The 26,651-nt window shown below is 31.7% G+C and overlaps 1 protein-coding gene across 4 annotated transcripts in view; it reads right to left on the reverse strand.

The window, feature by feature from the left end:
• The window catches only part of LOC118197636 (cytosol aminopeptidase-like), a 183,322-nt gene that overhangs the window by 31,657 nt on the left and 125,014 nt on the right, over nt 1–26,651 (reverse strand). For all 4 annotated transcript variants that reach the window (XR_015041762.1, XR_015041763.1, XR_004759631.2 and 1 more), the window contains exons 11-13: nt 6,994–7,096; nt 6,824–6,903; nt 1,889–2,038 (exon numbers count right to left, since the gene is read on the reverse strand). Coding sequence is in view for 1 of the 4 variants with exons in the window: in XM_085819159.1 (XP_085675285.1) it covers nt 1,889–2,038; nt 6,824–6,903; nt 6,994–7,096 (333 nt within the window). In the remaining 3 variants the exon portion in view is untranslated. The remainder of the gene's footprint in view (nt 1–1,888; nt 2,039–6,823; nt 6,904–6,993; nt 7,097–26,651) is intronic.

The following is a 26,651-nucleotide window of genomic DNA, read 5'->3' on the forward strand; positions in this document are numbered from 1 at the left end:
CTGAACCCTAACTGCCCATATGACCGATGTGTCTTCAAGGATTGTCAGATGTAAACCCAAAGAAAAACCAATAAAGTTAGACATAACTGTTATGCAGTTATCATATGGAAAGCAGCAGATCTGTGTAAATAATACCATACATACTAAAAGGATGGCAAGTGAATATGTATTTTATTTATTTATTTCCTGTTTTGTTTCTGAAGACACAATGAAGTCATTAAAGTATTCATTTAATAACTATAATTTTAGACAATTCAGATAGCTGTATCCTTTTCCTTGCTTTCATTTCACAGTAGTTTGAATTCATTTATTTATGAGGTCTGAATATTTTTGCTTTAAGATCATAACTGAAAGTACAACAGTGTTTTATAGACTATTTGCCAAGTCTTAAATATTCTCTCTCAAAGAAGTCTTATTCCATTCTTAATGTCTTCCTCTTTCAATAATTATTCACCTTGTAGTGTGTTAAGAGAACAGAATTTAAGGTCAATTACTCTTACTCTAGTGAAGTAAATTAGGAAGTTTTAATGCTTTTTTTGGAGGGGGAAGGGGGTGCTACCTGTACCTTATTTCCTGAATACAGTATGATTTGATCAATATCAGCAGATCTGTGGACTTACATATACAAATTTGAATATATTTTATTTAATAGCAAATGTTGTTTAATTCTAATGACAATCAACCTCTTTAAAAAAAAATAGTTTTCTTTAATGACTTCCTTGCATTTTTTTCTATATTATGTAGCATATGACATAATCAAAATAAAAATAATTGAACATAAATAATTTAACAATTAGACCAAGAGTATGAATAAAAAATGTGAACAAATAGTTCATTAGATTTATATTTTATTATTTTTAATTTTATAAATTTTAATAACAAATTTTATAAATAACAAGTTTTGTGTTATTATTATTTTTAATTTCATAAATTTTAATAAATAACAAGTTTTCAGAAATAAAATTACAGATTCAAATTTCCCAAAAGTTCGATTTTAATGAATGTGATAGCTGAGTTTGATGCACTGATGCAGTTTTTTAAATATCTGGTATAAAACTGCTTAATTCTTAAACCACCCTGTTCCTGTTTTCTGTAAGTTATTAAATTGATTAAAACCTGTTTCCTTTGGGTAAAAAGTCCATAATGCTGGTCCACAAACAGCCTTAATTTTGGGATATTTTTCTCTGATGACTTTTAAATTCCAGAACTTAGTATACACATACATGTGTTTTAAATAAGACTTGATTTATTTATATGATAAAGCTTTATATCAATAAACAAATATCAATTTTATTAATAATTTAATTAATGGGATCTTGATTATGATGATCGATTGCTAGTACACATTCAGCTATTGGCCCCTGATCTTCATTGAACCTCTTTAAAATTTGATCGCCTTCAGGAGGTCCATACCAACCCTGTTGGGAAACTCTGGTCAAGACCAAGCGAAGAAAAGTCATCTTACATTAGTACCTTTTCAAAAAGTAAAAATATATTTCAATAGTTTTGTTGATTTGAAAAGGTACTAATCAAAATATTGTGTTAAAGTGAAAAATTTCTGTTGATACCTTTACTCATGAACACGCTTTGAAGAAAAATACTTTTTAGTACATTAACCTTTTGTTTGTTTATTTCTAAAGACACAATGTTGCTCAAATATGTCACTGTATAATTGAGTCTCACAGACATTTCACAATATTAAGCATAAAGTAAACACATTATGCAAAGTTCTGCAGAATGCCACCTGGAACTTAAAAAATGATTTTTCTGACAAAGGTGAAACTTATGCTTTATGCAAAAAATGTGTATGAAATATGCTGTGGCTTACCTATAAGGCTTTAACACCTCACGTGAGAAATTATTAGAAAATAAAACTGCAAAAAATTACCTGCAAAAAGGCAGCTGCAAGACATGATCCTCCATATGGTCCAGATGTTGAAATATTATTAAGGTCAGCTAACTGGCACTTCGAAACTAATTTTGTAAAATGTTTAAATAAAGGCATTCGCCAAACTCGATCTCCTGTTGTATAACCAGCCTAAAATAAAATATAGATTGCACAACACCTCAAAAACTAGCACGTACAATAAAATCAAAACCGTTAACAAACATTAAAATAGTTTAAAAGAAATAATGAAAATGAAATAAGCAAACAACTTCTACATGGTGAGTAAAGATCATTTGGCTATTTATAATAATAAAAAAATAAGATTTTATTTTATTCAGAATACTATTAACTGGTGAACTGAAGAAATGATTTGCGATAATTTTTTCAATATTACACATTTTTAAATATTTGCTTTACTATAATTTTAATTTATTAAACTACTGAAATCTTATTAATAAAAATTTACAACTCTAATTAACCTATTTTAAATAAATTTAAATAGAATGCCACATCTGAGATGGGAACTACATAGATAAAATTGATAATGTCCTTACATGAGTTTTGAGCTTATAATACTTACACTGCTTCATGGTCAAGTCAACTCGCTAAGTTTTCTATTAAAATTATCTCTCATTTTAAATGTCTATTTTACACAAACCCTCTCTTTGTCTTATGAATTACTGTTTATAGAAGCTTTTTTATTTTATAAGAAGTTTTACTCATATCTCTTTAATGCAATTCTTCTCAACTATAGAAATTTGTAGGAATTTTTTTTTTAAATTGATATTCTTCTATCATTTTCTCAGCTGTCGGAACACATCATTTTATTTTATAATAAAATCACAAAATGAGAAATTTATAGCAGGTTTCTAATGTATTCCTTCTCTCATTTCACCTTTTAAATAATCAAATAACTTACATACGGTGACATCTCTAAAAAATTCCATGATCAGAAATTCGTTTATGAACAGACAATTGACAAAATACCAAAGTCAGTATATATGTGCACATTCTGAATGTTAGCTATTGTACCTTTAATTCAAATAGTGTCTATAATTGTCTTGATACTGAACACTAATATTTGCTCATAGAGACAAATGGATGCTTGATCCTTATGTCAAGTTGTGTAGGCATACAATCGGCAATAACTTTCTCTTGATGAACGATAATGCTTGTGCCTACTGCACTGCATTACCTTGACAATGAAGAAATTAAGTAGATGGAGTGCCTTGCACATTATCTAGATTTAAAGATGCTGAATAACTGCAGCCCCCACCTAATATTCTCTGGAACTTTAAAGCAGTTTTCATCATGAAAACATTGTTACTTACAGAACTGCTGGACAATCTAATGCACAGCATGTAAAATCATTATAATGTTTGCATTTTGTCATAATTTTTGTTTATTTGTTTACTGCTAAAAAGTGGTAACAATTTTTTCCCCTACTTCACTTTATATCACATTCTCTATGGGTTTTTTTTTTTTTTTTTTTTTTTTTTTTTTTTTTTTTTTAAATAGAAAATAGGCAATTCTGCGAAGATATGTTAAGAAAAATAAAATAAAGATCTTGTACAAGATTCAGATTCTTTGTGGAAAAATCAATCAAATCACATGAGTTTTTATATTTGTTCCTTTAACTTTTCCAGCCAGACTAGTCCAACATATCTAACATATTATTTATATGGTCATCATTAACAAGATCATTTATTTTTAAAAAAACACTCATTAAAAACATCACTACCGAAATCTCAATCAGATGAACTTTTGTAGTTTACGGTAATAGACAACCATATTAAAAGATGCAGAACAGATATAACACTATGTCATTTTAACCTGAAATTTTTCAGGCTAGTTTTGCTTCTTTTTCTTTTTTTTATTTACTAAGTTCATTTACTCCCAAATTAATGTTCTTACTAGTTTCTGAAACATCTTATACAGTATCTTCTAATTTGTTAATTATCTTCATCAATACTTATCTGATGGGGGGGAAAATTCTCCTTTTGCTTTAGGTAATATATTTTTTCTCAAATATTATTTGTTTCATCTTTAAATTCTTCATGATATAATTCTCTAAGACATGATCTCAGAAATGAAATTACAGTTAATCAGTTCCATGCAGAAATCTTTTAATGGAGCTCCACAAACATTTAATCAAGTTTGTGTGAGTCCTAAAAAAGTTTATACTACGACTGTGTGAAAGGTGTTAAAAAAGTTAGCTTGAAGACAATTACATGCATTATAGCCATCTGAGAAAATTACACAACTCTACTAAATGTTTCTTCTAATAACTCTGAGAAAAGGTTTTTTCATTCCTTCCTCAACAACCTTCAAGGAAAAAAATCCATCAATACCCTTCAGTTAACCAAGTTACATTCACTCTTTTACTACTGTTACATTTTTGCATTCTGAACTTTCTTTCAACAACTTGAACAATTATATCAAAATCTCCAATCATATTACTTTCATACATACGCATTTCAACATATTCCTCTGCAAAAAGTCATCCAATCCAAAACAAACTTCTCAGAGCCATCAATCTCAAAAGAAATGAAATCATGGATGGTCAGTTCCATACAAAGAACTTTTAATGGTGTTCCACAAACCTTTAATCGAGTTCTAGTAAACCCAAGAAATAGAGTCCTTAAATATACTATGACCAATTAAAAAGTATATGAAACCTTCATTTTGAAGTTAGTTGCATGCCTTAGAGCCATCTCAGATAATTATAAAACTCTACTTTGTGTTTCTCTTACTATATTTGAGAAGAGTTTTCTTCATTCTTTGCTCAACAATCTTGGAAAAGAAACAATCAGACCACTCTCAATGCCTCAATACAGTCTGGCATTAGTCATTCTTTTATTACGATTGTATTTTTGCTTTCTGGACATGCTTTAATCAATTTCAATGACCACAGTAGAACCTCCAATCATATTATTTTCATACACACACCTTACTGCACACAGCTCTCTGAAAAAACTCAAGCAAACCATGATATATTTTAATGAGACAGAGATTTCAAAATAAATGAAACCATGCGAGGTCATTAATAGAGCTTTACAATCTTCAGTCAAATTTGTGTGAACCTTAGAAAGAGGGCCTTTATATGTCATACTAAGACTGACAGAAAGGTGCACAAAATATGTATCTTAAAGACAATTACATGCCTTTCAGTAATCTGAGACAATCATAGAACCCTCCTTTGTGTTTCTCTTCTTCATTCCTTTCTTAACACGTTGACTGCCAACTACGAGATAACTCATAGATGGCGTTCTTTTCTAGGACGCCAACGATGAGTTATCTCGTACTGTGTTTACTTGCCATTTTTGTGCGGCTACAATTAAACTTGGAATATATCATTGCTAATATCGATAGATGGCTTCTGGGAAAAGAACAAAAAAATCAATGCTGGCTTGCATGAACAGAAAATTTATTAAAAAACGAACACAAAATATAATTAAATCAATTTGGCTTCTTGGATCCAAATCCGAAAAGTGCCATGGCAGTCAACGTGCTAACAACCTTAGGATAAAAACCAGTCAGGCCAGTTTCAATGCATCTAAGGTTTCATTTACGCTTTTACTATGGTTATATTTTTGTTTTTCGAGCATGTTTTCATTAGTTACAACAATCACAGCAGAGCCTCTAATCATACTACTTTAGTACACACACATTTTTACACATACATTTCTGCAAAATCTCATCTAATCCATGACAAATTTCTCCGAGGCATTGATTTCAAAAGAAATGAAATCACAAGTGGTTAATTCTATGCAAAAATCTTTTAATGAGAGTCTGCAAACTTTTAATGAAGCTTGTGTGAGCCCTAGAAACAGGTTCCTTGAATGTTAAGCTACGAAAGACTAAAACATGTATATAAAACCTTCATCTTGAAGATAATTACATGCCTTCCACTCTTGGTGCCATTTACATTATGGAGGCTGTAAAATAATAAAGTACTACTATAGAAAATTCAGTTAACTCAGTATACACTGCTTTTTCCATACACTGCTTTTTTTTTTTTTTTTTGTATTAAATATGAGAAGACCATCATAATCTTTCTGGAAAACTGTCTATTCAGTACTAGCAGCAGTAATACACTTTTTATTTTGCCATATGCTATTACAACATTTTATCGACAGTCCATTACTTCTAATGTTGCTTTATACGTCTTTTTTATTCAGCAAAGATTTTTTAGGGGGGTGAGGTAAGTAAAGTATTAGAATTACCCATGTAAGAAAAAATGAGATGGCATTATTTAACAAGAATTTATTCACAATGTAGCCAAAATCATCTGGAGAGTGAAATACATGTACATTCTGTCACCAGATGGAAAGGTTAGTAATTAGCCTTCACCATTATAATGAACATCACTATCCTACATTATCCAAGACTCAAAATCATATGAAAATTAATTAATATATTTGCTCAAACAATGGAGGGAAAATGGTCTTCCCCCCACAAAGAACAGATAAAATACCTAATGAGACATATAATTATTAAAAGGATAGAACTCAGTTTGGCAGTGGTTAAAACATGTATTTCCTTCAAAACTGCACTTAATTATTGCAACTGAGAAATTATTTCCTTTCTATTATTTGCAGAGCTGTTATCATCTAGCAATTGAGTCAATGTTACAAATTATGGTAGAAGAAAAGTACACCAGCAAAATGCAAAAATTATGATAGATAATTTATAAACATGAATATAGTATTAATTTTTTTCCCTTAAAAACTAGCTTTAATTTACTTTAATAACAGATTACATTTAAAAATTAGGTGCTGGAAACTGAAAGCTTTAGTTCCTTTACCATAAGTTTTTGTCTCCATACAAACTGTGCTTTTACAAAATAAATATCGCTCTTGAAGTTTTACATTAAAAAAGTACACATTTGCTTCAATACTTAATTTTTTTTAATATACATTCAGAAATACCAACCTTGTTTAAGATGTTCCACAAGTAATCATCATTTGAAAAAACACCAGTTGCTGCACTGTGCAAAGCCACAATTATTGCACCTAAATTTGAGATATTTATTTTAGTTAAATAACAGCTAAATAACTTATAAATAATAGAAATTTTTTATTAACAAAAGAATGTATAAAAACCTGTTAATGTAGCAAGGTCAACAACAACCTCTGGTTTAAAAGTTTGTGCATAACATAATCCATCTGCAAGAATTAGCCTTCCTTCTGCATCTGTATTATCAATCTATGAAAATATTAAAATAAAAAGTAAGGCAAAAAATAAATAAATAATGAAGAATCTGTACATAGTATGTATGTCCTTTAAATTGAAAAATGATAGCACCTAGAGCCACCAAATTTTTAATACACATAATAGTCCTCCAAACATACACACCTTGAAACCCAAATTTTGAATTTTTTTTCTATTTGTTTCATATTTTGTAAAAATCTAATGAATTTTTGATTAACAAACTCAGCGATTTGAAAATGATAAATGGTGTTGGTTTGGAAGTTGACATATAAATGATATTCTCTAAGAATTATCTACTTCTAATAAAAACACATTATAGTAATATATAAAAAGAAAACTTAATGAATAAGATTAGTTATAGCAATTCTTACTGCATTCTACCAAAACATAACATACTCTCTAGATGCCAGATATATTTTTTAACTCATTCTTTTATAATTTAGGAAAATATCAATATTGCCAAAATATTCAAACTTAAAATTATACTTTATAAACAAATACTATCAAATGGCAATACCGTTTGAAAGAAAACAATTTTATTTCTAGTCTGCTGCCATTTAGCAACAGTCTAGCTGGAAAGATATTTTATCTTTCACATTTAATCAACAAACTTAGCTACTTGAAAACAATATGTTACTGCTACTGGAAATAAATTACATTTATTTTCCATACCCCAGCATGTTGGCATTCAGAAAATCTAAGATATTTACTTTCAGATTCAATCTGAAAAGTTATTGAATAACAAATCAAGTGATTTAAAAGCAATAACTAATAATTCTTAATATTTTTTCTACTTTTTGGTATGGTTGATTTAAAAACTAAAAATGTATTAAAATCATGAGATATTCAATCAGAAATATTAAACATTTTTATGAAAATATACTAGTGAGACTCATTAAAATCATTACTTTTTTGCAGCTAGCAATGCAAACAGCTCTTTTTAAAGAAATAATACCGTAAACAGAAAAAAATTGTATAGCAGTCAATAATACTCAATTATGAATTCTAAAGACATGTTGTTTTAAAAACTGTTATTTTGTGTTGAACTGTATGTCACATAACTGCAAAAAAAGCAATAAAGCAATGCTTAGTAAGTATACAAAAAAAAAAAAAGAAAAGAAAAGAAAAGAAAAAGAAAACTGTTAGGAAGAGTGAATACAAGAGCAGATTGGTAATTTGCAATCTCAATGAGAGTATAAAAACCTTAACAATCTCTTTGGCGCCATGTTCAAATCTGAATCCTTTCAGATTTTTATCCTTCATTTGTTTTCCTTTTGCAAACAGAAGTTAAATTGGATCAGTCATCCTGTTGTTAAGGCAAAAATGTGTACCAATGATGACTAATAAATATCTTGAAAATTCTTTTCAATTACAAACAATGTGAATCTCAGTAGTGAAAATTTGAGCCTAGTACAAAGCTACTTTCTCTCTCTAAAATTTTGTTACAACCATGTTTATTGCATAACAGCATTCTGAATAAAAAAATTTACAATAAATTGCTTTACTAATTTCATTAAGCATTTTTTTTCAATTTGAATATGCAAATTAATTTATATTATTCACTTTTAATCAATAATACTTAATTTGGACTTTACATTCTAAACATATCCTATGTAATTTGGGATTTGATCATAATTTGATTCCAGAAATGCTAACATACTTGCCAACCTATGACACTCAAAAATCAGGAGATTTTTCACAATGTTAAAAAGACTTTTTAAATGAGGAAAATATAGTTTTTAATAATGAATTAACTTTAAATAGTAACTAATTCTTAAATGCAAGCAACACAAAAATACCTTACACATAAAAAACATTTTTATTACATGCATCGTTTAAGAAAACAAAAAAACAAAACAAAACTAACAAACAAACAAAAAAAAAAAAAAAACCTTTAATCAGTTTTCGTACAAATGGTATAAACAGTGGCAGATTTTGCTTTCTTTAAGAAAGAAACTTAATAATTTTGTTCATAGCAATTGCCACGTAGGCCTGCTTTCACTAATAAAAGTTTTTCTAATGTGTCATCACTAATTTTAGATCTAAATTTAGTCCTCGTTTTCACGACAACACTGAAAATCTTCTCACACTCTGCATTACTATGAGGAACTGTTAAGATGGCCAACACAATTCTAGACAGTTCACTATATTTTAAAATTCCATCAGCATCTTTCAGTTTTCCAATTAAACTCCACTGGGTGTCTATCCTAGCTGATTTTATTACTTCATCCGGTGCTACTTTGGTAGATGGGTGCACGGATTTTGGCAATTGTTTGGCGAGTTTTCTTTTGGCGAATAATACAACTTATGGTAAACTCATTGCTGGATAAGTTATTTATGGTAACCGATACTTTGTTGTCATTTTATTAAAAAAATAATGCGTTTTATTATGCATAACTTCCGTGTTTTAAATATTATTTATGGCTTCTAAATATTAAAAATCAATTTAATTTTACATTTTTATTTGAAATAAAAATTTTGTTGTTTATAATATTTTATATAATTTTATGTTGTTGATGATGTAATCAATGACGTCACCTTACTTAAAAAGTAATTGGTTTTATTAATATCTATAAATTTAATCTAATGTTTTAAACATTATTTATGGCTGTTAAATATTAAAATACAATTTAATTTTGCATTTGTTTTAAAAATGATTTTATTATGAATGATTATTTAAATAATTTTAATTCTATGCGTGATGTAATCAGCTCCCTGATTGGTTACTGAATATTTGTGCATTACCGCGCCATTTTAAAATTTTATTATTCATCTCTTCGAATTCGTCAGATTTCAAATGGAATGAATATCTTCGTTTCGAAGATGAATGTTGTTATTGGTAATTACCAAGAATTATTGGTATTGGAATAAAAAAATTGCCCTTTGAGACCTTATTTTGGCCAACCTGTCTTTCCTAATCAAAGATTTATTTAGAAATTGTTAATAGCATCAGAGGAAATTTATTTTAAATTTTTTTGAGGAAACCTCGCTAATTGCTTCTTCAATGAAGTGCGAAATATGTGGATAACAGATGAAGATGGTTAAAAGAGCCAATTCAATTATGATTTCGATTTTTTTTTGTGGTACTTATCAATAAATAAGAGGTTAAATTACTCAAAAAATGTAAGTACATATTTTTCTTTTATTTTATAATTGTATACTTCAATTTTTGTTAAAAAAATTAATACACTATTTTCAAAAATTGCTGAGATAATTATTGTCACATATGTTTTAATGTTAATTATATTTTATATAATGTATTTTAAAGTATTTGAATTTAATAATATTCTAATTCTTTTAAATGTTGGTAGGATGGTTTTTAATTCGATATTCAATTTCAGTAATATTTTAATGTAATTAAACGTTGGCACAATGTTTTTAGCGGTGTTTTTATTCTTTTTTTCACTATATGAAAGTAATAATAGCCTTACTTTAGTATTTTATACTCATAGTATATATATTTATTTACACTTGCCTGCCATCTTAAAAAACAACATTTTCAACAAAAAATTAATCGATTACTTTTAACGATATTTATTTAAGTTTCGAATACTTTACTATGCGTAGAAACAGTGTTTTTCAAGATGGCTGATGATATTAAATATCGCGCAAACAATTGCGCCAACGTAAATCGCCAAAAATCCGTGCAACCGTCTACCAAAGTAGCACCCTTCATCCAAGTTTTCTAACTGTAAACTGCTGTTATGCAGCTTTTGGACCTGTTTCAATTTTTCCTCCTTTTTAGAACTCCTTTCAAGATAATAATAAATATCAACAATGTGTTCATCCAAATTTATTGGTAAAGAAGTTGCCCCTTTTTCAGCTGCTAAATTTAAGAGGTGACAGGTGCACCTCATAATCTGAATTTTTCTTTCTGAAGATGCCTGCAACACCAGTCTTCAAGCCTACCAATACTGGTGCATTATCGGCACCAAGTGCTAAGCAATTATCGAGAGGGACTGCATTTTATTTTAAAGTTTTAATAATTAGCTGTGCTATATTAAAGCCTGTCAAATGTCCTTCTAAAGTGGCGACAGAAAGTAAACTGCACTCAATTTCTGAAGACTGGATTAAAAAAAGAAACAACAATTGGATACAGTTTTGAATCGGTATTATTGCTTCCATCCGTAGAGAGGCAGAACGGAGCTGTTTTAATGCAATCAATAACTGAAGATTTATTTTTCAAATCCATTTCTTTAACAATTTCACATCTTTTGGTTCTTGCACTTAAGTATTTCTTAGCGATTTCACTATCGGGAAACATTTTTCTAAATAAAGCTGCAGCGTGATCCGATGCATTCAGTGGCAGGTTGTGTTCCAGTAAAAAGGCAGAGAACAGACATTCTGCATTAATAACTTTTTGGTCCTTTGTTTCCGAAGAAAAATTTAATTTTTCATTTTTTTTTTTTTTTTTTTTTTTTTTTCAAAACAACTCATGTTGTCCTTGTGTTTTTGTGTACGCACATTTTTGAGAACATCCACCCTTCCACCATGCGAAATCAAAAAATCGCAACGACAGGCGGTACACATCGCAAATTTATTACATTTCCTTGAGGAAATAATGGAAGAAAAGTCAACTGTGTACGATTTTTGAAACGTACACGAGTATTTCACCTTTCTCACAGACATAATAAAAGATGATAATTTCTAAAACTATTTCCCGAAGGCACGTGTACTCACACAACTCAGGATAAAATGACAGAAATAACTAAAGAACATCCAAATAACAGCTTGTTTTGTCCTCATTGGCTAATATGTGCCAGATGACACACAGTGGAGCACGATGCCTATTGGAGAACTGGAGAAGGACGTTTCTGGATACGTATATGCTCTCACTCACAATACAGAAGTTATCTAATTCGCAAGGTTTTGTTTTAGATATAATTTAGACAAAATTCATTTGCTTGGGACGTCCAAAATCACTTTTTTTTGTTCATATAACAAAGTATTAAGCCAAGTTCCATAAAAATCGTGAGAAATTTTAAGAATAAGAAAAAGTCGGGAGAAATATATTGTAAATCGGGTTGGCGGGAGAGAGGTCGAAAATCGGGAGTCTCCCGTCTAAATCGGGAGAGTTGGCAAGTCTGTACTAAAGACAGCTCGTCTTATCATAAGCAATAATACATTCGATCTGAGTCAAGTATGCCCATCAGAAGACAATCCTGTGTATATTTGCACAAGTCTCTCTCACCATGCTATGGCCTATTCTTTCTTGACTCACATTTTGCAACTTATGAACCTTTTAAATCTGTAACTTAAAAAAAGGGGCTCATGCTTAATCACAAATAGACCAAATCAGGGATATTAAATCAAGAGATATAGATGCAAAATTATCTCTATAAAGCTAGATTCTAAAATACCTGACAAAATTGCAAAAGAGATTGAAATAAGTTCATTTTGTAATGGAATGTCTGTGCTGAAATTGTGCACCAAGGTGGTAGAGGGTACTATTGAAATCAGTACATGAAAGCAGTCAGTCCCGGATCTAGTGAGGGGGGTGGCAAGCTGGGGTTCCTACCCCAGGCGGCAAATTCAAATATAACGCTGGATCGCATTTGGTATGTTGTTCGCTAAAACAGCTCTCTAATTTGAGTACAAAGTTAACAGTTTTAAGGCCGAGTTTGAAAATCACTTCTAAGAGGATTTATAATTAAATACTAAGAACCCTTTTAAAGGAACATGAGTTAAAATAAAGTTAAGTACAGCCGATAAAACTATAAATATGAAGGTTGGAACTTTAATAGTGCCAACTATTTATTTACAAGGGATACAAAAGTGATTCATGTCACCATTTTTACAGTCCTTCAATATAGTCGCCAGCATTGTGTACAACCAATTTCCAACGATGTGGAAGTCGCGGAATACCTGTAGCAGCGCCTGTTTTGTTGATAGTTTGAATTGACCGGTCTACTGCCGAAAGAATCTCAGGAACAGTTTGCAAGCGAGTGCCACGAAGTGGTTCCTTCATCTTAGGAATTAAGTCATAGTCACAAGGGCTTATATCTGGGGAGTATGGTGGATGGTAAAGCACTTCCCAGCCCCATCGCTTGAACAAATCAGTCACAGCTTGCGCTGCATGCGGCCGAGCATTGTCATGTAAAATGAGAGAAGCGTTCTGCAGAAAGTGTCGCCGTTTTTTTCTCAAAGCGGGTCGGAGATTGTGCTCCAAAAATGAGCAGTAATACTGCTGTAGGGGAACGGTATGCGTTAGGATGACACCATCACAGTCGTACACGAGAATCACCATAACTTTCACATTGCTGGGGTTCTGACGAAATTTCGAACGTCATGGTGTAGCCATTCATTTGATTGGCATTTCAGTTCTGGCTGGTACGATCGGGCCCAAGTCTCATCCAGCGTAATGATACGGCGTAAAAAAGTATCTCCTTTGTGCTCATAGAGCTCCAGGTGGGTTCGGGCAGCATCGTATCGCAGCCATTTCTGCATTTCCGTCAACTGATGTGGAACCCATCGTGAAGCAATTTTTCTCATGGACAGGCGTTCCTTCAGAATGTGCAGCACAGTCGTATGCGCTAATCCTGTTTGTCTGGCCAGCTGACGAATCATTTGGCGGCGATCACTGTCCATTAGTGCGGCAACAGCTTGCATGTCTGCATTGCTGACACTTGGACGACCTGGCCGCAGCATGTCTGCCACGTTTTGGCGTCCTTCATTGAATGCTTTCACCCATCTTGCTACGGTTCTGTAAGGCAATGCAGATTCCCCGCAAGCCTCTTGAAGCCCTTGATGACACTGTCGTGCTGTACAACCTCTGGCACATTCAATTTTTATCCAACATCGTTGTTCTTGTTTTGAAAACATCCTGACAACACTTACTTTAGACCGCGAGCTAATACAAGGATCTGTTCTTTGCATCACTCCGCATGCGCGTGACGTAGGCAGGACGAGTCTTTTTGCTGAGAGGTAAGGTAGGTATGTAGTTTACATGTGGTATATGGGATATTCTTTGGTTTTGTTGCGTAGTGTTTTTTCAGCTGTGTTGCCACTATTAAAGTTCCAACCCTCGTATAAGATCAGAAAGACGAAAATAGAGGGACTCCAGGCCTCACTGATAGAATGAGACTGATCCTATTAGTAATGTCTGAAGTCCCTCTATTGTTTCCCGTCTGACCGGGATGTAGTCAAATGACAAATAGGATGATAGCTAGTTGAAGGAGTTGCCTGGTTTCCATAGCAACGTCTGCTGGGAAATGGAGAAGCATTGTAACTATTTTCTAACATCTAATCCAAAAAATTAACCTTGGGCCATCCTGGACAAATGAAATAATTCAAATTAGTATTCATCGAGTATATATAAGACACCATCATTATGTCTTCAAATGAAGCAAGGCATTTAGATTTCTTTGCAGCCAGTTGGCAACATAGACTCACCCTTGGTTTGACTCGGAACAGTGGAGCGTATTTTGGATTTTAAAGCTAGATTTATTATTTTATGGTTATTATTTTTATGGTTATTTTTATGGTTATTTTCAGGTCTCTTCTGTACTCTTTTGGGTTTTTTCTTTCTTTTTTTTTAAAAAATATGCTTGCTTTTAATAGCTCACACTATGTTTAGCGAAACACGACCATTTATGTAGAAGTGTTCGGTGTAATTACGTCAATTCTTAGTTATTCTTATTAAGGCAATTCACAGTGAATTTCATTTTGATTAAAAGAAATCATCTGTGCGCTGAGGGGGAGAAAAATGGAATATACAAAATGAGCCAAAAATAAGGCCAAACAGAGAAAACAAATTTTAGCTAAGATGAAAAAATAACTTTACGAAAGAAGTAAATTGTCAGACCCTACAACAATGCCGATTATGCTGAGAGTCTAGAGGGTATTAATATTTCTTGCAATTTGCACGACCAAACATGACTGCCTATATCATCCCCAAACAATCTACAAGTCAGCATTTGAATTCATCGACATCAAACGAAGAGCTGGAGGACATGAAACCATGATATAAAGATCTCTTCATTTAGATGGGGCGGGCAGCAGAAAGACAAAAAACTAAAAAATTTTGATTTGTTGGACCCATGCAGTTGGCTGGGCATAGAAAAAAATAAAAGATCACCAACAATCTTTCTTAAGCAGTCAATCAGTATTATTAGCCAGTAAACATCCAGAAAACGTAAACCTCAGTCCCATTGAACGTGATGGCAGACGTTTCACATGTAATACAGAACATTAGTATATTTTGAAAAGCTTAGGAGATCTTGGTTTACATATTCTAAAAACAAGAACGCAATTTTTTGTACACTCTGCAAGATTTATCAGAAACATGGTGCTGCTGCTACGCCATACTACAGGATTCATTAATTGGAAAAGTTTTAGGAAAATTAACAGAGCACAAAACATCTGGAATCCACAGAGGTGTATCATTAAGTGGAAAATTTGAGTACAACAAATAAAATCGTGCCAAGACATCAATCATGACATTGAGCGACTCATTCACTCAGAGAAAGAAAAATGGAAAGAAATTCTATATAGTCAGGGATGCAGTACTGTATCTTTCAACAAACTGTCGTTCTTTTCTTGGGTCTGATGATATCCCAAGTAGCCTGTTCACAAAGTGTCTTCGACCTAGCAAAGGAAATTTTCTGAATTTAATCTCTCCGCTTGCCAAACATAATTCAACTCTTAGGTACCAGTCAAAGCACTCAACAAAGGGAAAAAAATCATATTTATCAAAGATAATTCAAATAAGTTATTAATTTAAAGGCAAAACAGTCTGAAGTAGCATTTTAAACAATATTAAAGAAGCCAATTTACTACACAATAATGCTCTATTGCATTCCATGTGTGTCTCATACAGAAAAAAATAAACCAATACGTAAAAACGCATGGTGATGCGTGTGAGATAAAGGAAAATTTAATTGTTTTCATAGAAGTTGGTGGAAAATTAGGAGAATGAATTTCTGAACGCATTGTAGAAAATTAGTAACTTAATTGACACTTGATGGTTTAGATATTGGACAATGTCGGTGTCAGTCTTACGACAACGGGTCTAATATGGATGGCATTTCTAAATCAGTACAAGCTAGGATTACAGAAATGAATAAGCTTTAGGAATTTTTGCCATGTTTGGATCACTCCTAGTATCTTGTTGGTGTGCATTCTGCTTCTTCGTGCCCGGAAGCAGTTAATCTGTTTGGAATTACTCAGAAAATATTTCGCCTTTTTTGTCGGATGCACTACTCGATGGTATATTATGAAAAAATGTACAAAATACAACTTAAAAGGAAGCAGCCAGAAAAGATGGTAGGCAAAATATGTGGCTGTGAAAGTCCTTCTAATGAATTTACCGGAAATATTTAACCCTTTAAAGGTTTTGAAAGAGATAAGGTATTGTTTTGTAAAGCGTCAGCAGCTTTGTCAAGAAATTGCTTCAAAAAGCGTGGAAAGTTTCTGTCAATGTATCCACCGAAAGCGTTAAGCAGTTTTTTTTACCCTCTACACCCGTGGAAAATCATCCAGATAAACTAATTAGTGACGGCTGTAAAAGTATTAATCACTGTCAGAACTTTGCCCTTCCGGAGTTTTCAAGAAATAGAATGCTTCGAAAGCGATCTGACCTTGTAACAGTAACTGTTCGCTTTATGCTATGGATTTTTTTATCAAATGAAAATTTTGAAGGAAACTGAAAATCAAGACTTCAAAAGAAAAAAAAAAATCTATGTTTAATTCTTTTCCCGTTCATAAACCTCCATTTTTATACATGTATACATGTGTGTGTGTGTTTATATATATATATATATATATATTTATTTATTTAAATTTTATGGAAATCAATGTGCATATGGTAGTAATATCAAAATACTTTTGTGTTTCTAATACCCTTCACTTTAGTTATTGAATTTACCTCTTATATACGATTGCTTGCCAGGATAAAAGGAATATTTTCTCACTAAAACAATATGATTTGCGACAGTTCCCAAGAGAGTTTACTTTTTTTAATGAAGTAAAATATCTTTTTAACTTAGAAAATTTCTTATTTTTGCAACTTTGGGTATTTTTTATCCAGATTTTATTTGACGCTACGGATATAAATAATATTTCACAATTTACTTGATATAATGAAAGAACTAATTAACTAAACATGAAGTAAAAAACTTGTTTATTTGCTAATCATAATTACAGACGTCTAAGTTTTTGTCATGCAATTTTCCACTTTTGTGTATAGCCATCAGTAAGGAAAGCCGTGAGTTTATTAATTGTGCCATAATGATATTGTTTCCTTTAAAATCTAAGAAAATATTGGTATATTTTACTATTCCACTACTTATTTTTGGGGGAAGGGGCTAAGAGCAAATAAACAGGTGCTCTTAGAAATTCCTGCGTTGAAAAATTATAAGAGCATTAATGAAAAAAGACATTGGATTTTGACAGATTGATTCTTATGATTTTATTAATCTCTATAGCTTTAATTTTTTCTCTTTCTATATATATAGAAAGAATTAAACAGAGACATCATGAGTCAAATGCTCATGATGCTTACTTATTTTTTTAATTTTATTTAATTTGACTATAACAAAGCACTCGAAAGTTACCTGCCTAAGGGTAGGGATGTCTTCGTGGAGGAATTTCTGAGGGAAACTGTCTCATATACACGTTGCACATGGGGAAAACAAAGAAAACGCTTACACAGTGAGCTCATTCGCCTAAACTCGAATTCTCAGTGTTCAGAGACTTTATTGCTCGTTCGCTGATGGGCCAACGCTCTTGATGCGTTTTATTGAATATAAGTTTTGTATGTGCAGTCGGAAAATTTAAAATATTTTTTTTCAACATATTATAGTTAAATAGAGGCAATACATAGTTTTACTAAACATTTTCTATCAGTATTACTTTCAGTGTAGTTACTTAATGCAGTAACATACAGTTTTATAAATATTTATATTTATAATTTGGTTTTCGATATAACGAATTAAGATTTCCCAGAATTCTATACATTCTTAAATTTCATTTTTCAGTATAATAATATGCAGTTATTTTTAAAGGGTGTAAATGGCAAAAGTTTTGAAATATGAAAAGAAAAAAATTATGTTTGCGCACAAGAAAATGCAAATGATAACGAATTTTAAAATACAATTGTATAGAACTGATCATGATTAGATTCATCTTCTTTAAGTTAGGTTTTTCTCAAGAATATTGATGTGTTCAAGAATACACACACTCAAAGTGCGAATATTAGAAATTATATAAAACATGCACTTGAGTAGAAGTAAGCTCTGCAACAGAAATTCAACTAATTTCAACGAATACCCGAGATAATATGATCACAATCTATCTGAATATTTAAGAAAGTCTTGGCAACAGGTTTGCTTCCTATAAATTCATATTTATTTATTATTATGTACATGTGTGACTGTTATTTTTTTATACAGAGAATGCTTTTCCCATCTAGGGTTTGCAACAAAAAAATTAAAGATTTTAATTTCCGTAAAACAAAATACAAAACTATAATTCTAAGGCAAAACTGAAGTGTAAAACCCTTTTTATTCACAAAAATGCACAATATATTTCTACTTCAACTAGAAGAAGCAAAATTAAGTTTTGTTCACATGGCTGGCTGGCTCAGTTAGAAATAAATATATAATCTTTTATTCCTTCTTTCCTCTAAAATTCAACAAAATATATATATTTTTTTTTACTAAACAAAATGTGTAATTTATTCATTTTCAATAAAAAATAGTTTATACTATTTGGATATTGCAGAACATAGGAGAGCTACTTATTGCAAACATATCAGGGCTGCCATCGTGAAGGGCTTTCTAAGGGAAACTGACTTTGCACGTGTTAAACATAGAAAATGCCGTGGTTCGCAAAGCAAATATTTATTACCGAGAGGATGCAGAGATACACGCAGAGTTACATGCAAGGAGAAATAAGTAAGTACAAGCACTAGCACCCATAAGCGGTTACAGAGGTCATATATATAATGTTACAACAGATCATGGTTTAACAAATCATAAACAAGACACAATAAATAACCAATCAAAAGTAACATGCAGAATGGGATTTAGTTTCAGAATAAGTCGGACCTGGCAGAAAGCTAATGAATGTATCGGACTTGACAGAAAGCTATACTTCCTTTTAACCAGTAAGAATGCGATTACAAATATCTCAACACTCCCCCTTAATCGCACATTATACAAAACATAAAAGAATTACACAATTTTTAAACAACTCAATGATAACAGTTCATAGAATTTTGTTTTGGACAAAGCTTTAGTTAACATATCTGCAATTTGTAAACCTGACTGTACATATTCAATTCTAATATTATTTTCCTTAACAGTCTCACGAGTGAACTTTAATTTTATATCTATATGTTTCAACCTACCTGAAGAGTTTTCATTAACAATACTTTTGATACATGACTAGTTATCCTAAAAAATATAAACATTTTTAACACTGGAAATTTCATTTACTACATTTTTTATCCATAAAAGATCTTGAATACCTTTACATAAAGCAATTATTTCAGCTTCTGTTGATGAAAGTGCAATACACTTTTGTTTGTTGCAGCACCACATAATAGGACAGTTTGGAAACATTATAAAGTAACCAGTAATTGATTTCCTATCTTGAGTATCTCCCCCCCCCAATCTGCATCTACATACAAACATAAGTTTGCCCCTTGCAAATCACCCTTTTTGTATATCAATTTTAAATTTAAGGTGTTTTTCAAGTACCTAAGAATTCTTTTTAGAGCACACCAGGCAACATCAGTAGGATGCTCCTGCAGTTGGCTTAAGCAATTTACTGCAAAAATAATATCTGGCCTTGTGATATATGCTAAGTAAAGTAAAGATCCAATTAATTCTTTGTATGGGCCATAAAATGCATTTCCTTTCTGAAAATCAGCTGCTGTAGATTTTGGTTCAATGGGAGTTCGGGCTGTTTTACAATCAGACATTTTAAATTTATCAAGTAATTTTTCAATATATGGTTTCTGATTTAAATACAAACAACCAGACTCAAATTTCAGTCTAATACCTAAAAATTCAGAGACCCTTTCAGATTTTGACATTTGAAATTCACTAGACAACAATGATATTATAATATTTGCTTCTTTTACATCTGAACCTGCAATTAATAAGTCATCGACATAAAGAGCCATAATTAATTTCTTACAATTTAAATTTCTGATGAAAATACATGGTTCAGAGTCCAATTGCTTAAAATCTAATTTAATAACAAAATTAAGAAATTTCTGATACCATTGTCGAGGAGACTGTTTAAGACCATATAAACTCTTTTTAAGTTTACATTTCTTACCATTCATACCATCATATCCTTTTGGCTGGTCCATGTAGATGGTTTCATTTAACTTACCGTTCAAGAAAGCTCTCTTGACATCTAAAGTAAAAGTTTGCAAACCTTCATTATTGATAATTACCAAGATTAAATGTAAAGAGCACATACTAATCACTGAAGAAAACGTTTCTGTATAATCTATGCCTTCTTTTTGCATAAAGTCACGAGCAACAAGCCTCGCTTTGTAAGTTCCATCTCGTTTTTTACTTAGAACCCATTTGCAGGAAATAGCTCTTTTATTAGGGGGTAAACTTTGTAGATCCCAGACGTCGTTATCTTCCATAGATTTCATTTCCTTGTCCATAGCTCTTTTCCATGGTTCTTGTTCTACTTGTGGTAGATTTACAATATCTTCAAATGTCAGAGTGTCTTGTGCAAACATTACTTGGTAAATATCAGGATCAGGATACCTAACTGGCTGTTTCTTTTCTCTTGAAGATTTTCTTTGTTCCTCCTTCTTATTTGCAGCATTTAATTCGTCGTTATCAGTGTCTGAAATTGATTTGTCTTCATTTTTAATGTCATCATTGTCATTTTCACTCAAATCAGAACTATCGGAAATATATTTTTGATTTTCTACTTTCTTCTTTTCTTCATTAAATTTAACATTTCTGGAAACAATGATGCGTCTTGTTTCTGGAATCATTAAACGATATCCCATTGTGGAATAACCTACAAATATCATTCTGACAGAATTTTCATCTAGTTTCTTTCTTTGCGATGGTGGCACTAGACTATAAGCATCACAGCCAAATACACGAATGTTTGTTAAATCAGGATCTTCACCATACTTCAAAAAATAAGGAACACAATTTTCAATTGAACTATTTGGGAGTCGATTATTTATGTAAGCAGCCATATGTACTGCTTCACCCCAAAGGAATTTTGGTAATTTTGCCTCAAGTATCATTGCTCTAGCCTTTTCCAGTACAGTTCTATTTGCTCATTCATCAACACCATTTAAAAAAGGTGTATAGGGAGGTGCAGGATTTATTTTTACACCTGCTCTTTTAGCAACTTCATGCAATTCTCCACTGACATATTCTTTCGCATTGTCACAGCGCAGTTTTGTAACAGTGGGATTCAATTTAAAGAATAGCTTGAGTTCATCAGCAAGGTCACTTTTTCTTTTCAGCAGTCTGATTTCCATAAATCTCGAATAGTCATCAATTATAGTCATGAAATATCTTTCCCCATGGAGTGTTTGAGGTTCTATTGGACCACATATATCAGTGTGTATAGTTATAAGCGGTTTGGATTCTTTTATGCGAGACCTTTCCTATAGGCAAAGCACTTTGTTTGGCACGAACACATACTTCACGAAAGGATTCTTTTGCAGGAAGATTCATCAGTTTTAATTTTTGATCACAGCAGTGTCCTAACCTTCTATGCCATAAATCATCATTCTTTACTGCTAAAGCTGTAAATAAATTTGGTGAAAAATCACTAAAATATTGTCCACATTTGTCCAAGTATCCAAAGCTAAAACGCTTGTTTTTGTTTTCAATGTAAACTATTTCATTTTAAAAAATTACGGCTCAAACCTGCTGCTTCAATATTTTTGACAGAAATTAATTGCCCATTTAATTTTGGAACGTAAAGAACATCTTTTAACATTATTTAAACACCATTCTTAGTTTTACCGCAAATATCACCAATTCCTTCCACTTCTAAAACCGCCGACTTAGACGCGCACTTAACAGTTCCAGTCTTAGGCTTAATTGAGGTAAACCATTCCTTGTGAGAAGACATATGAGAAGTTGCACCAGAATCAATAATAAATTGATCATGCACAAGATTTTCAGCCATAAAAGATATTGCAGGGGATGCATACTTATTACTATTTGAATTTGCCTGCTTTTTAGAATTATTAAAACATTCACTTTTAAAATGACCAATTTTCCCACAGTTATGACAGACGCAGTTCTTTTTCCTACAAAATTTAACAGAATGTCCTTTTCTTTTACAATAAGTACAAAACAAGTCTTTACGAGCACTAATAAAAACAGAGTTATCTGTATTTGGTTTAGAATACTTATTTTCATTTTTATAATCAAACATAAGAGATTCACAATCAATAAGTCTACTTGTAACAAAATCTAAACTCAAATTATTGCTTGGCTGATTCTCTAGAGATGCATTAATATTTTCATATTCCTTTGGCAAAGACATCAAAATGTAAATAATAATATCAAAGTCACTTACTTCAGAGCCAGAGACGCGTAGACTACTCACCAGGTTTATTATGCTGTCTCATTGACACATCCTTGGATTTCCTTATGGTAGCTAGACGCTTACACGACAAATTTGACTCACTGCATGTTTAGCGCTATACGTAGCTTGTAGTTTCTTCCATATTTTACATGCAGTGTCTTCACGTTGAAGAGAAGCAATAACATTATCACTTAGAAGCGCAAGTATAAGGCATAAGCCTTTTTTGATTTCAAAACATCTGCAACTCTGTCCGCAACTGCTTCTGTTTCCAAAAACATATCCAATTCCTTTGCCATAAATACTGCTCGAACTCTTCGACACCAAACAGTAAAGTTATTAACACCATCAAATGGCGCTACACCAAAAGCTTCCCTTTCACCTCCGGAAAAAGCCATCATTCACGATACACCAAATCAAAATCACGTGAATGATAAATTATTACACTGAAGGTTCAATTAGGGAAAATATCAGCAAATTCTAACTTTTGTATAAGAACCATGCTCTGCTGTTAAACATAGAAAATGCCGTGGTTCGCAAAGCAAATATTTATTACCGAGATATGCAGAGATACACGCAGAGTTATATGCAAGCAGAAATAAGTAAGTACAAGCACTAGCAACCATAAGCGGTTACAGAGGTCATATATATAGCTTTACAACAGATCATGGTTTAACAAATCATAAACAAGACACAATAAATAACCAATCAAAAGTAACATGCAGAATGGGATTTAGTTTCAGAAAAACTCGGACCTGGCAGAAAGCTAATGAATGTATCGGACTTGACAGAAAGCTATACTTCCTTTTAACCAGTAAGAATGCGATTACAAATATCTCAACAGCACGAAACACCTATGATGCAGTCATCCCATTCACCTATGTTCGAACCTAAATCAAACTATCGGCAAGTGTTTTATCATCCGGCTATTAGCAAGGTTCAACCAGACGAAACCAATTGAAAACTTTTATTCGCATACAGTACTAAACTCAACACTCGCAATAAGAGAATTCTAGTCTTACTATATTTCTTGTGCTCTGTAGTTAGCTAATTTTAATGCAATTAGCAGGTAATATCGATATTGGAAAAATTTAAATGTAAACTGCACTTTCAAATTTTCTTTCGCATCGTTCTAAATTTTACAGCGTGAACCAAGTTATACGAACAGATAATAGTTATACATGTCCAGGGTATATTGACTCTTCTGGATAGCGGAAAAGAAGTCTTTTTCATCAAAGGTGCCATATATAATACGTAGAATGACAATGCACATTGCCTTTCATTCTTATCGTCCCTCCCCTAATTTTCAATGCATATCCTATTCTTTCTCCTAATCGTTTTACATTACCGCTTCTTTTCAACATGCACCCTATTTGAAAATACTTGATCTGTTTTTAGAAATAGAGCTAAACTTTTCTCAGTATCGTAAGAGAAAAACGTTCAACCGAATGTAAGAATGCATTTCAGTGAGTACAATTTTAGAGGAAAATTTCTTCAAAATGCTTCAATTTTATAATAAATATGTGCATAATATATACAAAATTTAAGAACGGATTTTGTAATCATATATATATATTTACAAATTTGTTTAAAAAAAAAAAAAAAAAAAAAAAAAAATTATTTATTTATTTATTTATTTATTTATTTATTTATTTATTATTAATATTATTATTATTATTATTATTATTATTATTATTATTATTATTTTTTACCCAAAGGGGCGCTAGGAGAGATGGGCTACTAGTCTCAAAACAGCAGTTTATAGTGTTTCACTATAAACGACAAATCATCTTTTAAATTGTTGCCACCAGATATTATTATCCTGTATATTTAAAGAAATTAAATCATTAAGAACCTTCATGAATATATGTCTTGCATTATTAAAAATACAGTACCATCACTGGAAATGTAAATCACAATAGTAAGCATTGATTGTTATTGATGCCTATTAAAACATATAATATTATGATAATTATCTCAAAAGGTGATACGCTCACCAACGGCCAAGCAGTAAAATTGCTGACCACGGGTAGTTCGGTTCAAACCCCAGCGAACGGGCTGGCTGCATGGACGTTTTCGTGATTTTTCCATTGTGTAATATGTACAGAAGCCATTTTCTCTTAGACAGTTCTCCATGAAGGCCTCCCTCCTTTGGCAGATAGCCTTTTCAAGTAAACCAAACCAAAGAGAAATATTTCAAACGAAGCATAGATATTAAATTTTAAATAGTTCTATTTTGTTCTTAGGCTGTGAATTTATTTGAGTGGACGTGAAGGAAGGATGCCATGAAAACTGCACATAAAATGTTAATAAGATGTGAAAACTGATTTCAAGAAATACATGCATATAATTGGCCTTTTTAGTAAAACCCCAATCATAAGTATTAACTAATGAATTTAAAAATAAAGGGTAATCAGTACCTAATTTAACATAGTTCATCAGTCCTTAGTCATAAATAACGTCCACTAGCGGCCAAGCAGTAACGTCACTGAACACTAGTAGTTTGATCTGGAATTGAGGTTTCCCACTTGTAACGTGAATACGAGAAAGTTTTCTTCAAAGAAGTCTTCCAAGAAGGCATCCCTTCCCATACAGAGACAGCCCTCCTTTGTTTTAATTAACTGTAGTAAAAATAACAAATTGTTTTCCCATCCAAAGTCCTCCACGAAAGTTATCTATCTTTACCTGAGCATCTAATTGTGTGATTTCAAATCTTGATATAGACAAATATTCGGAAATTCTTATTTCCTTTTTCGAAATTTTTTGCATCACCCAGATCACCATCATATGTTTTCCACCTTCATATAATGCCTGCGACAGTTTTATAAAAAGCTATTTACATTTTTCTACTAACAACTATTTTTCATAATTATTTACTCTTACCTGCTGAAAATTTTATGTCCCAACTGTTTCGAAATTTGTAAATAAACACATCTTCATAACAGTAAAATATTCATAATAAAATATCGTCCAGACCCTTTTATTCGATAACACTTTCAGTAAAACGGAAGTAATTTGCTTAGGGTAAAAAATGCATCATGCAATTTCATGTACTTTCAGTACTTTATTTTATCAACGCCAAAAAGCGATTTAATCAAATACGATATTATTTGCGAATGATTTTCATATCATGCCAAGGAAGTTTCTCAGTACAGTCAAAAGTCGTTAATCCGGACTTTTCGGGACTTCGGCGATTCCGGATTATCGATTTTTCCGGATTATAGATCATCAGTTTAAATCTCGTAAGATGGCATGCAGAAATTCTAAAGTTAAAAATATGAAACCGTAATTTATGAAATAAAGAACAATTATGATCTAAAGGGTATCAAAATTTACAAAAAAAAAAAAAAAAAAAAAAAAAAAAGCTTAATATTTATTTGTTTACTTTATTAAACATTTCTTTCAATGTAAGTTGTTTAAGTTGCTTCGTTTTATGTGATAATACTTTCTCTTTAATTCTATAAACAGACATAATTTCTTGTTCAGTTACAAAGTTCCGCTGTTCAAGTCCCGTAATTGCTATGCCGAGAATACCGACTAACTTGTCAATCGAAATTTTTTCGTTTTCACTAACCTCTCTGTCACCTTCTTCATGTCTTTATCCATTTTTTGCAGCAATTTCACTTTTTGATTGATGGACATTGAAACATACTTTCGTTTTGTAGATCCTTTGGGAGCTCCAGCATCGGAAATTCTATTTGACATAATCGAAAGTTCAAGTTTACTTTTATAAAATTGCTCTTACAGTCTGCAAAAAATAATAAGCTGGATCCAATTCGAAGATTAAGGAACAACACAATCATCAACATTAACTGAATTAGATAATTAGATAATTTTAGCTTATAATGTCCGTTATACATAAAACGCGCACGCGAAAATGTATTCTGCACTTGCGCACACGCATATGCGCAGTCGTAAAAGTCTTACGTGCACGTGTAAATGCCTATGCGCATGTGTCAACATGGCACATGCCCAGAAAGTTTTTAGCTTTGAGATCCGGATTATAGATCAT

The sequence above is a fragment of the Stegodyphus dumicola genome, chromosome 6 (assembly GCF_044657685.1).
Source record: "Stegodyphus dumicola isolate Sdum_Otavi_A_Nest chromosome 6, ASM4465768v1".
In the NCBI taxonomy this organism is placed as follows: domain Eukaryota; kingdom Metazoa; phylum Arthropoda; class Arachnida; order Araneae; family Eresidae; genus Stegodyphus; species Stegodyphus dumicola.